This window comes from Capra hircus, chromosome 13 (assembly GCF_001704415.2).
Source record: "Capra hircus breed San Clemente chromosome 13, ASM170441v1, whole genome shotgun sequence".
Lineage (NCBI taxonomy): Eukaryota > Metazoa > Chordata > Mammalia > Artiodactyla > Bovidae > Capra > Capra hircus.
This window is the reverse complement of record NC_030820.1, coordinates 34,835,475-34,851,434: the sequence shown is the minus strand read 5'-3', so window position 1 is coordinate 34,851,434 and position 15,960 is coordinate 34,835,475. Positions and strand designations below refer to the sequence as shown.

The 15,960-nt window shown below is 41.8% G+C and overlaps 1 protein-coding gene across 1 annotated transcript; it reads left to right on the top strand.

Moving 5' to 3' along the window:
* LOC102188781 (lysozyme-like protein 1) lies at positions 405-15,434 on the top strand. Its single transcript, XM_005688013.3, has 5 exons — positions 405-464; positions 3,946-4,108; positions 4,600-4,758; positions 14,345-14,423; positions 15,220-15,434. The coding sequence occupies exons 2-5, from the start codon at positions 3,970-3,972 to the stop codon at positions 15,287-15,289; spliced, it is 447 nt and encodes a 148-aa protein (XP_005688070.1). The 5' UTR covers positions 405-464; positions 3,946-3,969; the 3' UTR covers positions 15,290-15,434.

Here is a 15,960-nt window from a genome sequence, read left to right as displayed (position 1 = left end):
TAACTTCATGTCTGTCATACCCTTTTTAAATTCTAGTTTGGTAGTGCTTATAATTTATGTAACATATTAGTACAGAAGGACTTGAGTATGGTTTATAATTCAGTATATACCTACAGGGGAAACACACTTAATTTTCTTTACTGATGGGATTTATGATAAAGTTTGGAGGCTGTTATTTTAGAAACAAGCTCTCAGTCAGGTGGGAGGCCTCAGTGGAGTTGAGAAGTGAGGAAGAAGATGAAGAAAAAGAAGTAGCCTGTCCCTAAATGTAGTTATCATATAAGTCCCAAGAAATAGAATTCTAGAATCTCTTGACAGTTGGAAACAAAAGAGCTAAGAACTCTTCTTTCTCTAAAGCTCTACAGAAAGGTCCTTGGTTTGGCCAAGATCACTTGTGCCTGGTCAGGATCAGAATGGCTTTGTGGGATGCAGGAAGCTTGTGTGAGCTCCTAATCACTGATTAGGTAAGTAGAATGGTGTTTCTCCCCCAGAATCACCTGAGGCATGTCTCTGGGGCAGGTACCCTTTTAATAAGACCTAAATCACTCTAGACTGGTTCCAAATAAGAAAAAGAGTACTTCACGGCTGTATATTGTCACCCTGTTTATTTAACTTATATGCAGAGTACACCATGAGAAACACTGGGCTGGAAGAAGCACAAGCTGGAATCAAGATTGCCGGGAGAAATATCAATCACCTCAGATATGCAGATGACACCACCCTTATGGCAGAAAGTGAAGAGGAACTCAAAAGCCTCTTGATGAAAGTGAAAGAGGAGAGTGAAAAAGTTGGCTTAAAGCTCAACATTCAGAAAACGAAGATCATGGCATCTGGTCCCAGCATTTCATGGCAATTGGATGGAGAAAGACTGGAAACAGTGGCTGACTTTATTTTGGGGGGCTCCAAAATCACTGCAGATGGTGACTGCAGCCATGAAATTAAAAGACACTTACTCCTTGGAAGGAAAGTTATGACCAACCTAGACAGCATAGTGAAAAGCAGAGACATTACTTTGCCAACAAAGGTCCATCTAGTCAAGGCTACGTTTTTTCCAGTGGTCGTGTATAGATAGATGTGAGAGTTGGACCATAAAGAAAGCTGAGCACCGAAGAATTGATGCTTTTGAACTGTGGTGTTGCAGAAGACTCTTGAGAGCCCCATGGACTGCAAGGAAATCCAACCAGTCCATCCTAAAGGAAATCAGTCCTGGGTGTTCATTGGAAGGACTGATATTGAATCTGAAACTCCAATATTTTGGCCACCTAATGTGAAGAGCTGAATCATTTGAAAAGACCTGATGTTGGGAAAAATAGAAGGCAAGAGGAGAAGGGGATGGCAGAGGATGAGATGCTTGGATGGCATCACTGACTTGATGGACATGAGTTTGGGTAGACTCTGAGAGTTGGTGATGGCCAGGGAGGCCTGGCATGCTGCGGTTCATGGGGTTGCAAAGAGTCGGACACAACAGAGCTACTGAACTGACTGACTGAAATCACTCTAGTGAAGCCATCTGTCCCAAAGAATCAACAATGGCAACCCCCAGCTTGAAGGATGTAGACTGTTGTACTTGGGGCCACCACTGCTGTGGGCTTTTGTTTTATTTTGATTTGCTTGAGACCAGTGAGAGTCTAAAGATAAGGGATAGACACCAACTGGATTTGTAAACTCTATGTCATAAACCTCTGTTGGTCTCCCTCTCGGTTCCTGGCACAGTTCTAGGGTATAGTTCCCTGCTATACATCAGGGGTTTTTGCTATAAAGGTCCAGATACTGAATATTTTAGACTTTATGGTCTATACAATTTCCAACACAATACTCAACTGTAAAAATCAGCCGTATACAATATATTACTGGATGGGTATGGCTGTGTCCTAATAAAACTTTACTTACAAAAAGCAGGCCTATTTTACTGATCCTTGCTACTCACCAGTATGTATCTAGACACCCCATCTGACATGTAGTCCGCTTATTGGTCAGTTCTCTTAAAGCCCCCATAATGATTCCCTTCTGGCCTTGCTGAATATTCAGCCTTGCTCTTAGCCTCTCCTCTCAACTGGGAAACTTGGCCCCACAAGGAGAAATGAACAACTCTAGAAATGTCTAGGCAGGTGAAGAAAATAATACTGGATGAAAGTATGTATGAATGTCAGATTCAGAATCAGGAGCAGTTACCAGAGATTTCACTCCACCCTCATCTCAGCAAGGTTGACCTATTTGGGGAAGACAAATTTCTTTGGAAGAAGAATAACTTCTGGAAAACCAGTAGCCAGCAAGGCATGGACCTTTTGATCCTACTTTCATTTTAAATGATTAGGTGGGAGTCCCTTTATGTCCTCCCACCACCAGCACTTTCTCTTCTTTTGACTCATCGTCATTTGTCCCCTTCTTGCTTGCCATTGACACCAAGCTTTTCAGGGGACCCATGAAACAGTGATGGAAGAATCCAGAAAAATATTCTATTGCATTTGCAATATAACACTGATATTTTTGAAGCAACGTTCCCATATTTGGAAAAGTATAAAGAGAAAAAGGAGATAATGAGTTATGAAAAAAAAAAAGAGGAAAGATAAGGTGCTAAATATTCTACCTTCAGAACAGATACATGTATATGTATCACTGAGTCCCTTTGCTGTTCGCCTGAAACTATCACAACATTGTTAATCCGCTATGTGCTGTGCTGTGCTTAGTCGCTCAGTCATGTCTGACTCTTTGTGACCCCATGGACTGTAGCCCGCCAGGCTCCTCTGTCCATCAAATTCTCCAGGCAAGAATACTGGAGTGGGTTGCCATGCCCTCCTCCAGGGGATCGTCCCAACCCAGATTGAACCCAGGTCTCCCACATTGCAGGTGGATTCTTTACTGTCTGAGCCACCAGGGAAGCCTGGTAGTTGGCTATACTCCAATGTAAAATAAAAAGGTTTTAAAAATTAAACATAAAAAACAAAACATTTCCTGTCTTCTAAAAAAAATCTTCTTTCAATAAACTCCCAACAATAAATCTTAAGGTTGTCTATGAAGACCTATGTATATCGATCTCTGGTTGAAACTGAGATGTCTGATTCCACGTGTACAGGCAACGCTTACCTCATTGTACTCTGGTTATTTCTAGTCATAGAGTTAAAATGGGGAATCCGAGAAATGTGTCACCCTCTGTGGATTCTTTCTGGACATCAGTAAAGGAAGGTTGATTCCCTTCCTTGCCAGGTCGCAGGAGCTTAGCATTTACTTGAAAGTAGCAGGGAGAATCCCAGGGATGGTGGAGCCTGGTGGGCTGCCATCTATGGGGTTGCACAGAGTCGGACATGACTGAGCGACTGCACTTTCACGTTTCACTTTCATGCATTGGAGAAGGAAAGGACAACCCACTCCAGTGTTCTTGCCTGGAGAGTCTCAGGGACGGGGGAGCCTGGTGGGCTGCCGTCTATGGGGCCGCACAGAGTCGGCCACGACTGAGGCGACTGAGCAGCAGCAGCATGTAGAATGGCTTCCCAGGTGTGACTAGTGGTAAGGAATCTGCCTGCCAGTGCACGAAACCTAGAGACTCGGGTTTGACCCCTAGGCTGGAAAGATTCCCTGGAAGAGGGCATGGCAACCCACTCCAGTATTCTTGACTGGAGAGTCCCTTGGACAGAGGAGTCTGGTGGGCTACCGTCCATGAGGTCGCAGGGTTGGACGTGACTGAAGTAACGGAACACACATGCACAGCATGAACACATGCACACATGCACAACTTTCTACAGCCATGTAGAAAGTTTTAGAGAGCTTGCAATCATTCCTTCCCTGTACTATGTACTATTGGCACTTGGGTTTTCCCTGATGCTAGTTCTCAGTGTTTACAAGTGACAGGACACATTCAGGCTGGCAGATTTGGAAGTTCTTGTTGGCGAGAAACTTAGTCTTGGGAATCAAGCAGGGTTGTCTCATGTGGTCTCTTATTCTTGACAGGTTCTGCCTTCAACAGGCCTGGGGATGAAGGCTGCTGGTATTTTGGCCCTGATGGGCTGCCTGGTCACAGCCGTTGAGCCCAAAATCTACACTCGATGTAAACTGGCAAAAATATTTTCGAGGGCCAGCCTGGACAATTACCGAGGCTTTAGCCTTGGAAACTGTGAGATTTCTCCCTTCCTGTTCTCTTTCTGCCCTTTAACTCTTCCTTGAGATGTCAAAGGCCCCTCCCATACCTACTTCTGTTTGCTTCCAGCCTGTCCTTGCTCTGCTCCACCAGCAACGGATGCTGGCTATTCACATATCCTCCACGACTGCTCTCCGGAGCTTCCCTCCCCTTCCCTGCCCCTCCTGTCCTCACTCCTGGAGTCCTGTGTGATTGGCATCATCAAAGCAAGGAGAAAACAACTCCCTCTTGCTAGCATTGCAAGGGGCAGACCTGATATTTAGTCTGGTCCAGGGTCAGCCGCTGACTAGGTGTGCCTCCCTGCCCATCCTGTGCTTCTCAGGTGTGCTACCTGCCCTGACACTCCCCAGGGCACGTCGGGAGCAAAGCATTGGTGTAATATGTATAAGGGAACCCTCCCCTAAGAGCAGATAGGAGGAAACAATGAATTTCTTTTATTGACACTCCTGGCTTTTTTTCCCCTCTAGGGATCTGCATGGCCTACTATGAGAGCCACTACAACACCACGGCTCAGACCCAGCTGCAGGACGGGAGCACCGACTATGGCATCTTTCAGATAAACAGTGACACGTGGTGCAGAAATACAAAGCTACAAGAGAAAAACCGCTGTCACGTGGCCTGCTCAGGTATGCTTTTGATTCCGCAAATATCATCCTTAGGAACAGACAGGAAAGCTGACCGCGGAATATCAACCCATCTTCTGCTTTAACCAAAATTTGGAAGTTCAGATGTGCAAGTGGGTTTGTAAATAAATTATTATAAATTATTGAAAAGTTCCCCAAAGTGGCACTCACAACCTTGTGGTCAACATGTCCAAAGATGGCTTATTCCATCCAGGGTGGGCTTTATGAAGCCCACCACAAAAACAGGGGCCTGGACAAATGACCTGACTACACTTCCATGCATAGAGAGGTTAAATATGTTTGTTGAGAAGGAGAAAGCGGTTTGCTATCTGCTTTCCATAAACAATCCACTCAAAAGATGAAGTTGATGCTTCTTTATACAGAATGAGATAAATTCACTTCACACAGCACTTCTTCAACAGTGGAAATGATGCTAGAATTTATTTCTAAATCTTTCTCTTTAATCACTCAGGAAATATATGTGGGCATAGAATTGAGCATAGCAGGACTCTTCAAACATGAATTCTGGTGTTAAGGAAGAGTGCTTATACAAAGTTATATAAATGACTGTAAACAGGTGTGAGCTTCAGAGGAAAGAGACGTTATTAATAAAGTCATGGGAAGCTTTATAGACATTATGATATTTTATTTAATATTTGGAAGATAGATAAGATTTGGATATTCAAGGATAGAGAAGTGTTACTCCAGTTAAGGAGAACAAAAAAAGCAAAAACATGCATAAAATATAACAGGACATGTGGTTGGAAAGTTTGATGACTACTTGACCACGAAGGGCCCTGGGACCCAAGCTGAGGAGAGTCCACTGATTTCTGCCCACACTAGGAAATCAGAATGGGTCAGTGGCGTTGCTTCAGAAAAATGAATATGCAAGCTGGATATGAGAGAGATTAAAGAAGAGACAATTTAATTGCCCCTCCAGTTGTTGAGGTGAGAAATAAACAGACCTGAATGATGGTCATGGCTGGCAGTATAGAGAAGAACATGCAAAAGACAACAGTAGAAAGATGAAGCAAAGTAAGTGACTGTCTTGTTTGCAAACCCCATGAGGGCAGGAGTTCTATTTCAATCACTGATGCATTCCCAATGCCTAGAATGCTCCCTGGCCACTGGAGCTCAAGAAATATTCATTGACTAAATCAATGGAGGGAAGGTCAAAAGAGTGAAGACAGGGAGCCATAAAATATTCCCCAGCAAATTCCTTAAGAGCAGGAAATAAACTTTTGATTTCTTGTAGACATGCACAAGATAATCAGTAACCAAGTGTGAATGTATGAATGACTGCACACTGTGTAAATTTACCTAATAAATTAGTAGTCCCTGCCCCTACTTTACTATGGAATGCTCACTACCTCCTGAGGCCAACCACTCAATTTTTGGTCAGCCTTTATTTTAGAACATTCTTTTGTTGAGCCAAAATCCATCTCCTCATAGCGTTCTCCCATTAAATGCTGGTTTCTCTTTCTGGATTTATTAAAAACAAATTTTCTCTATTTTATACATTGTTGTTGTTCAGTTGCTTAGTTTTGTCCAACTCTTTGTGACCCCAAGGACTGGAGCATACCAGTTTCCTCTGTCCTCCACTGTCTTCTGCAGTTTGCTCAGATTCATGCCCATTGAGTTGATCATGCTATCTAACCATCTTATCTTCTGCTGCCCCCTTCTCCTTTTGCCTTCAACTTATCAAATGTTTGAAAATGATGATTAGGAGGTACTTCTCATCTCCAAATCTTATCTCCCAGGCTAAAACATTCAATACCTTCACTTTTCTACACAGGACTTTTTAAAACCCTCCCCTTCCTGGTTAATCTCATTAGCATACCCTAAGGAGATCAGCCCTGGGATTTCTTTGGAAGGAATGATGCTAAAGCTGAAACTCCAGTACTTTGGCCACCTCATGCAAAGAGTTGACTCATTGGAAAAGACTCTGATGCTGGGAGGGATTGGGGGCAGGAGGAGAAGGACACGACCGAGGATGAGATGGCTGGATGGCATCACCGACTTGATGGATGTGAGTCTGAGTGAACTCCGGGAGTTGGTGATGGACAGGGAAGCCTGGTGTGCTGCGATTCATGGGGTCGCAAAGAGTCGGACACGACTGAGCAACTGAACTGAACTGAACTGATGAGCTTGCCACTAGAGTCTTCCAGTTAAGTATGGTGTTGGATGTGTAAGTATTGTTCGAACCTGAAAGTGAGAGGACTAATGGTGACTAATTTAGCAATTAGAGAAATCTGACCCTGGCAAAGCCAAAAAGCAACCACGGGATCCCAAAAGAGCTCAGAAATCAGCAACATCAGCTACTACCAGAAACTGGGGTGAGGGCAGGCTAAAAATGGTATGATTAATTGGAAAGTCAGTTAAACAGCACCTGACTCATCTCCTGATTCCATTCATCTATTGACTGTTCCTCCCAACCCTGGCAAGTTACTGGAGCTCTCTCTCTCTTGGACAGAATAGGTAGAAATTCTCTCATTGAGGGACCTCACCAACCTTTGAGTGTGAGAGCTCCATCCTAAGAGGGAGTCAAGTTCCTGTAGTCCCAGTCACCTCCCTCCACTCTGATCCCTGAATGATGGCAGCCAGCCTAGTCTTTCCAGAAGAGAAGACACTAGTCTGGGGAATCCAGACAGAGGAAAAGGAAAACTAGATTCTGAGTGGGGGCTTCCCAGCGAACAAACTGGCTAGATCTCCCTCAGTGAGATGCACAGTTGAAAATCCCCACCTCTGTACTGGACTCCTAATCATCTTTATTTTTTTTTAGGCATGCTTCTCTTAAATAAGTGCAGCTAACTAGAAGTCTACCAATGACTAGTCTTCATAGGCTGTCACTGGCATGAGAAAATGAGACCGCCATCACCACCAACAACAACCAGATAAAAGCAATTTGTTGAAAGCAGAGATTATGCAGCAAAATGAAAACTTCAGATGAAAAAAACCACTATTAATAATATCTTTGGTATATTTAATTTAGAATGAATTTCTTATAGACAACATATAATTGAATGCTGCTTTTAGAGCTTGTCCAACAATCTCTGCTTTTTCACAGGAATATTTAGATCAGAGAACTTTTTCTGAAAGGAATAAATAATAAATATTTTACATTTTGTGAGCCATATAGTCACTTTTTTGATTATTCAACTTGTCATACAGCACAAAAGCAGCCACAGACAGTATAGAAATGAATAGGCATGATTGTGTTCTAATAAAACTTTATGTACAAAAATGGAGGGTGGGTCTGTGGGCCATAGTTTGTGCTGAACTTTGATTTAGATCATTTATATTTAATGTAATTGCTGATATGATTACTTTAAAATCCACCATGTTGTTATTTGTTTCTTATTTGTTCCATCTATCCATCTACTCTTGGTTTATTTTTCCTGACTTTTGGATTAATTGAATATTTTCCAGTATTTGATTTTATTTCTATCATTGGCTTTTTAAGTACATATGTGCATGCTTAATTAGTCTCCCAGTTGTGTCTGACTCTTTGCGACCCCATGGACTGTAGCCCTCCAGGCCCCTCTGTCCATGAGATTTTTCGGGCAAGAATACTGGTGCGGGTAGCCATTCCCTTCCCCAGGGGATCTTCCCAACCCAGGGACCAAACCCAGGTCTCCTGCATTGCAGATTGATTCTCTACCATCTGAGCCACCAGGAAAGCCCTTATTAACTTCATTTCTGTTTTATTTTTAGCAGATCCTCTAGGGGTTACAATATGCATCTCTTTCTACCTCCAAATAACATTATACCACTTCACATATAATAAAGTTGACACTTGAACAAGGTATTACTAAAACCTACCATTGACTAGGAGCCTTACCAACAGCCTAAACAGATGATTAACACATATGTACTATATACATATGTACTATATATGTACTATACTATATACTGTATTCTTACATAGAGTAAGCTATAGAAAAAACATTATTAAGAAAATGATAAGGAAGAGAAAATACATTTGCTCTACCATATGTATTGATTCTGTAAGCTTATATTACCTGTTTGTAAGATGAATCATTTGTCAGTACCCACATCAATTTTGTTTTAGATGATACAAAACACTGTAGATGTTGTATATATTACTAACACTGGACACAGAAAAGATAATGTGAAAAAGGAATTCATATTTATATATGAAAGTATAATGATTCATGCATTAATAACCAAGAAGCAGCAATATGATCACTTTACGATCACCTAGTGCTATCAATACAATTGCCTTACAATAGCCCAGCCTATACTCTAATGAACGGTTAGAAAATTCTTATGGCATGCAGTATTGCAGTCATATTCATAATAAACTATTGGAAGCATTGTTGCATTTTTAAATGAAAGAAAGAGACACATACTGCATGGTAATATAATTCTCTGAAGGCAAAGTTATAAAACAGGAAGGGAGCTAAAGTGAAAGTTGCTCAGTCGTATCTGACTCTTTGTGACCCCATGGACTGTAGCTCTCCAGACTTCTCTGTCCATGGGACTCTCTAGGCAAGGATACTGGAGTGGGTAGCTGTTCCCTTCTCCAGGGGATCTTCCCAACCCAGGGACTGAACCCAGGTCTCCAGCATTGCGGGCACATTCTTTATCGTCTGAGCCACTAGGGAAGCCCAAGGAAGCTTACACATTGTTAATTTTATATTAAATAATCATTCACCTTGTGCCTATTAAGGATAGACTAGTGCCTACACAAGAGAAGGGGAGGACCGAGGATGAGATGTCTGGATGGCATCACCAACTCAATGCACATGAGTCTGAGCAAGCTCTGGAAGTTGGTGATGGACAGGGAAGCCTGGGCATGCTGCAGTCCATGGGGTCACAAAGAGTTGGACACAACTGAGCAACTGAACTAAACTGAGTGCCCTACATATATTTTATGCATTTATGACATATCTAACTATTAATTTTTGATATTTCTAGGCTATGTGGTTTACAAGTGTTTTCAAACTGTCACAAATCTCAAAAATAAATGTTTCCAATATATTCATTGAAAAAAAATCCAAACCAATGTTCTGCTGCATAAGAATTTTATACTATTGTGGTTCAATTTTCCCCATGATGTCTTCTGTGCTAAGTTGTCATCCTTTTTACTTCCACATGTTATACACTTCACAATGCTTTTAAAAAATAATTTTATTTATTTGTTTTTGGCTGTGCTGGGTCTTTGTTGCTGTGTGGTCTTTTTCTCTAGTGGCAGCAAACAGAGGTTACTGTCTAGTTACGCTCAGGCTTTTCATTGTGGTGGCTTCTCTTGTTTCAGAGCATGGGCTCTAGGGCACACAGGCTGCAATAGTTGTAGTCATGGGCTCAGAAGTTGTGGTCTCCAGACTCTGGAATGCAGGTTCAGTAGCTGTGGCACATGGGCTTGGTTGCTCCAAAGCATGTGGGATATTCCCAGACCAGCGATTAAACCCATGTCTCTTGCATTGGCAGGGGGATTGAGCCACCGGGGAATCGTGGTATATGCATTTCTATATACATTACATGCATGCTCTACACCTCACAATATGTATAGACACAGTACATTTTTTATTATTTTTGCTTTTAATGCGTATCTTTTAAGTAAAATGTTCAGATGAGAAAGGATCTCTTTATATTTACCATACAATATTTATCATTTTGGGCTTTCCAGGTGGTTCAGTGGTAAAGAATCCACCTGTCAATGCAAGAGGCTCAGATTCTATCCCTGGGTTGGGAAGATGCCCTGGAGGAGGAAATGGTAACCCACTCCAGTATTCTTGCCTGGAAAATTCCATGAACAGAGGATCCTGGCGTGCCGCAGTCCATGGGGTCACAAGAGTCAGATGCGACTGAGCACGCACACATTTACCAATTACAACATTCTCTAAACCTTTGGTGCCTTCATTTGGACACACAGTTAAGGGCTATTTCCTTTCAGCCTAAAGAACATCCTTGAACAATTTCCTGGAGTAGAATTCTTCTAGGAAGCATCTTTCTGCTTTTGTGTGTCTGAAAATGTCTATATTGCATTTTCTTCTATAAGAGATATTTTCTACATATATAAAACTCTAAGCTGACAGATGGAGAAGGATATGACAACCCACTCCAGTATTCTTGCCTGGAAAATTCCATAGATGGAGGAGTCTGGTAGGCTTCAGTCCATGGACACGACTGAGCGGCTTCACTTTCACTTTCAAGCTAACAGATATTTTTCTCTCAGTTTACTAAATATGTCCAATATCTTCTGCTTGACTTGTTTATTATGTGAAATCAGTGATTTTCTCACTTGAGCTCCCTGTGTGTATCATGTCCTTTTTCTCCATCCCCTTTTACTATTTCTTCATCAACAATATCTAGCAATTTGATCACAAATCCCTATTTTTGTGTGTTTATTTTGCTTGATATTCACTAAAATTTTGGATCCCTGAGTGAATAATGTTTAAACTTTCCCCTTCTGAGAGTCTAATAACACAGATGCTAGATTATTTTTGTATTCTCATTGGTCACCGAGACTCTTTTTTTTTTTTCAGAACTTTTCCCTTTCTGTGTTTTATTTTCAATCATTTTATGTTCAAGATCTCTGATCATTTTTGTGAAGTGCCTAATCTATTAAATTCAGCAATTGAATGTTTACTTTCAGATATTGTATTTTTTCAATGCCAGGTAATTATATTATTTCTTTCATTTGACTGATGTTTTCCTATAAGTCTTTGTTATCAATAAACATATTCATAAGCACTGTTTTAAATTTCTTATCTAATTCAATCATTTCTGTCATTTCTAGGTCTTTCTACTGGCTGTGAGTTATGTTTTTATACCTTTTTGTACATTTGATCAATTTTTTTACTGGATACTAGACTGCCTGTATATTACATTGTTGAGTGTCTAGATTATGCTGCTTTAAGGATTATTGAAGTTCATCTTGGCAAGCAGTTAGTTCTGGTCCGGGACATTCTGGGGTAGTCTTTATGGGAGGGCTCATGCAGCTTTACTATCAAGGTATTTATCTGTGGCATCTCTTGAATAAACCAGGGCTCAGCAAAGTCTCTCTCCTCTGGCCAGTAACAGATCACGTCTCCCCGCATGAGCCCTGCAATTGCTGAAGTTCCTGGTAGCAGTTTTCTGATTACTCTCATAGAGGTTTTCAGTCAAAGACTCAGAGGTCTCTCTCTGCAGAGTTCTGGCACACTCCTGGGTGGCTCCTTCCTCACAGGGACCCCTCTCCACAAATTCCAACTGTCTTGGCCTCTTATCTCTGTCTCCTCTAGTTAGATTGCCAAAGCCTGCCTGGATTCTACCTTTGTGGTCTGGAAAGTACCTCTGGGCAGAAAGTCACAGCAATCCCAAGGCTCACCTCATCTGGTTTCTATCCCTCAAAGATTCTGCATTCCCTATTGTCTAGCTGTCTAGCTGTTACAGTAGGAGAGAAAATCTCTAGTGTATCATGGCCAAGCTTGACTTTATGTGCAGTTTACTAACTGAATATTGTCCAATGGAACAATTACTAAAATGTGGGTTAAGTGTATATTTGCAAGACAACAGTGGATTCTCAGAAATTAAAATGTTAGATGGCTTATAGTTAGAGGTGAAGGATCACTCATATTTGTTTTCTCATAAAAAGAGCTTGGGATTTTTAGGGAAGGCCTTAAAATAGAAAACAGGATGTTGGTTTTATATCCTAATCACCCTCCATGACTGTCTTCCCCCAGCCTCAGGACAGAGAGGCTATAATTAGGGACAATGTCATTCTGTCCCATGGATTAGAGAAGTAGGGCTATTCGTCATGGAAACCTGAAAACAAGCTAGCACTGGGGTGTGTGTGCAACGTAGGTGGCATCTCATGTGTGTACAAAATACACGCACCTCATGCCCATCTACTGAAGCTAGTCCTCTTCTCATTCCCAGACCAGACCATATGCCTCAAATTGCTGTCAACCTTCCCCAAATTATTTGAACATAGTATTTTTTTATAGAGAGATATAAATATATCTATGTATAGACACACACATGCATATAATAATATAATAGCCATTCTTGTTTCCCTCCAGTAACTTAGTCCTTATTGAAATAAATTTTAAGGAAGCAGTCATTGCCTTCTATATCTAGTATAGCCCACCTATATTAATCTCTGTTTCTCCTACCAGCCTGGTATCTGAGTTGGCTGTTGCCACTTCAGAAAGGACAAGGAGATATAAATTTGGGGGCTTTGCAGTAGAACTCCACCGAATAGAATTGGTTCTTTTTTGTGTAGATTGTTGCTGTTTTCCGTTGCTGGATGGGGGAGAATAAAAGATTCCCTTGAATGATGTTTGATATTCAACAGAACCCGCTCCTTATCCATGTGTGACTGGACAGAATTGTCTGTTTGAACACTGAGCAGAAGCCACCGTTGGCTCAGGTCCTTGTACATACGTGCTCCCTGGGCTCATTTCTGCCCCTTTGCTGCCCCACTGTGGTGATTTCACTGTGTTTCCACATTTTAGCCCAGAGCCAGGTTCTTTATTTTCCTGCCTCCTACCCCTTTAATGTATTTTCATAAAGAAATTCAAGGTTCCATGCAACTTGTTGTTGTTTGTTTTTTTGTATTTGCAAAATATCTCACTTGTGCAACAAAATGGTAGAACAAAGTGGGACGTTGACAAACACTCTCCATGAATTGCACAGCCTGGGCCTGCAGCACCCACCCTTCCCACCGACCTGTGCACAGCATCTCCAGACTAGCAACCCGCTTCACCCCCAATGGGAGCCTTGTTCTCTGTGTGCAGGTCTAGCAGAATATCCTCTGCAGATCACAGCTACAGTCTCCCCTGCCCACTCTTGCTTCCACCCATTCTTCTACAGGTGTGGATCCCTAACGAAAACACCTTGCGCCCCAGACTCACCTCCACATCTACTTCTGGAGAACGCAACCTGAAACAGAAATGATGTTGGGCTTTTTTGTTTATTTGCCTTTTCCTGTCATATTTGTGTTGAGAAGGATTTTGACGTCACTTCTGGTGAAGTGATACGAATTAATACATTTTCAGTTGAAAGATTTGTTATGCCTGAAAGCCATAGAAAAAGTAATAAAGGTAAAGGTTTCACATAAAGCTTAAAGTTTTCTGCATGTGAGAAACACTTTGGGTATAAAAAAAAAGTTTAATGCACAAAACAGAAAGCTACAATAAACAGAAGTTTAATCATTACCTATAAGGAGATCTTACATACCAAATTAACATGAGTAAAGAAAACTCTACTGTCCTGTCTAGCTTTTATGTTTCTTTAGGACATAAACATTTTCCTATTGTGTTTTACCTAAACACATTTCCAAAAAAGAATTTTTTTTCCTGTTGTGTTTTCCCTAAACACACTTCCAAAAGCCTTTCAGAGCTGGTCTAGTCCTCTATCAAAAAGTCCTAAAATTCAAGATGTGGATGGCCTAGAAACAAAAACAATCCTTTCTTTGTGAAGAAGTGGAACAAAAAAAAAAAAAAAAAAGGAGACAGCTCATTGTTCTTCCAACCCTCCTGCTCCCAAATGCAATGAGAAAAGTGAATAAAATCTGATATGGGCTTACCCTCCTCCAACAGCAAATTCTCAGCTAACCCTCTACTGCTCTCTCTTATAGCCTTGATGACTGATGACCTCACGGATGCAATTATCTGTGCCAAGAAAATTGTTAAAGAAACGGATGGCATGAACTACTGGTAAGAGTCTTTCCTTGGGAGACAAGCTGACATGGGTGAAACCCTTAGTGTATGCGTTCATCAAAGCTGCAGGGGATGGGAACAAGTTCACCTCTACAGAGTGGTCCAGTGATTTCCACTTGACCTCGTCTATGTCATCCTCCATTGCCGTATGGATGTGCAGTGAACCTGGGATTAGTATGGGGAGTAGAGGGTTAGGGAGTCAGAATTATTTGAAATTGCTTTTCACATCAAGATGCTGCAAACAATGAAGAGAGGGCTGTCTTCTCATGTGAACTGCAGAGCATCATTGAAGACAGTACACCAGAAGAAAAAGCTCGAGCTGGCTCTAAATTTGGATAGGATTTGGGAAGTCAGTGGCAGTGAGAGGAAAATAACCATGTCGGTTACATGAGAAACTGACAGGAAACTTCCCCAGGTTGTGTGAGCTATGGCTTCGCCAGTGCCCACTGGCTCTCTGCGGCTGTGTTTTCTTGTGAACGTTGCTGATTGGGTCACTCACTTGCAGAACCCAAATTTTAAGAGATGTGGATGTTTAACTAAATGCCCCATCCTTATAAAAGTTGTTTGCTTGTTGCTGAGGCTCATATAGACTAGGAGAAAACCAGGGAGAGGGAAGTCTTAAGGCAAAAAAGATGGAGTCTTTAGATCAGGACTTAGATCAGGACCAGAAACAAATGACACCAAACGCTGGGCACTGCTGGTTAAGTGGGTTACTTGTCTATGGTTTTTGAGCCTCAGAGCATTTGGACTCTCACACTTTGCTCTGTTGTTCCTTCTTCCCTCTCCTCCCCAGGCAAGGCTGGAAGAAGAACTGTGAGGGCAGAGACCTGTCTGAGTGGAAAAAGGGATGCGAGGTTTCATGAACTGGACAGTACCAAGGATGCTTCATGACAGCCCCTAGTGAGAGTGGTCATGTCATCTTGTCCTCCATCCTCCTGATGGTCCTTCTCAAAGTTGGAGAGGGAAAGTTAAGCTATATTTTTAAGGAAATAAATATTTCCATTTAAATGTCTTGACTTCACCCTGACTCAGTTTCAATGATGTCATAATAGCACAAGGTTAAGACTTGAAAAGTCACCTATAAAATGTTCTAGTCCTAGGAGAAACAAACTTCTCTTCTTTATGGCTGCTTATTTTAAAAATACAATTCTGGGTCCAGGGGAACACTAGCGGAATGACAGTAGTTTGCTGACCTCTGTCCTGGAGCATTGAGTCCTTCTCCTCGTCGTTGGATGTAGAGCCCTTTCTCAGCTCAACTCTCCTGAGGAGAACGTTCCGACTTCCTCCAGGCAGTTGTGAGAGACATTCTGATGGGACCAAATACTGAAGTTGCAGCTCTTAGCTCCAGTGTTCCCCATGTATTCCAACATACATTTAAGTTTAATCTATCAAAAACCCTGGTGGCTCAAACAGTAAGGAATCCACCTGCAATGCAGGAGACCTGGGTTCGATCCCTGGGTTGAGAAGAGTCCCTGAAGGAGGGCATGGCAACCCACTCCAGTATTCTTGCCTGGAGAAGCCCCATGGGCAGAGT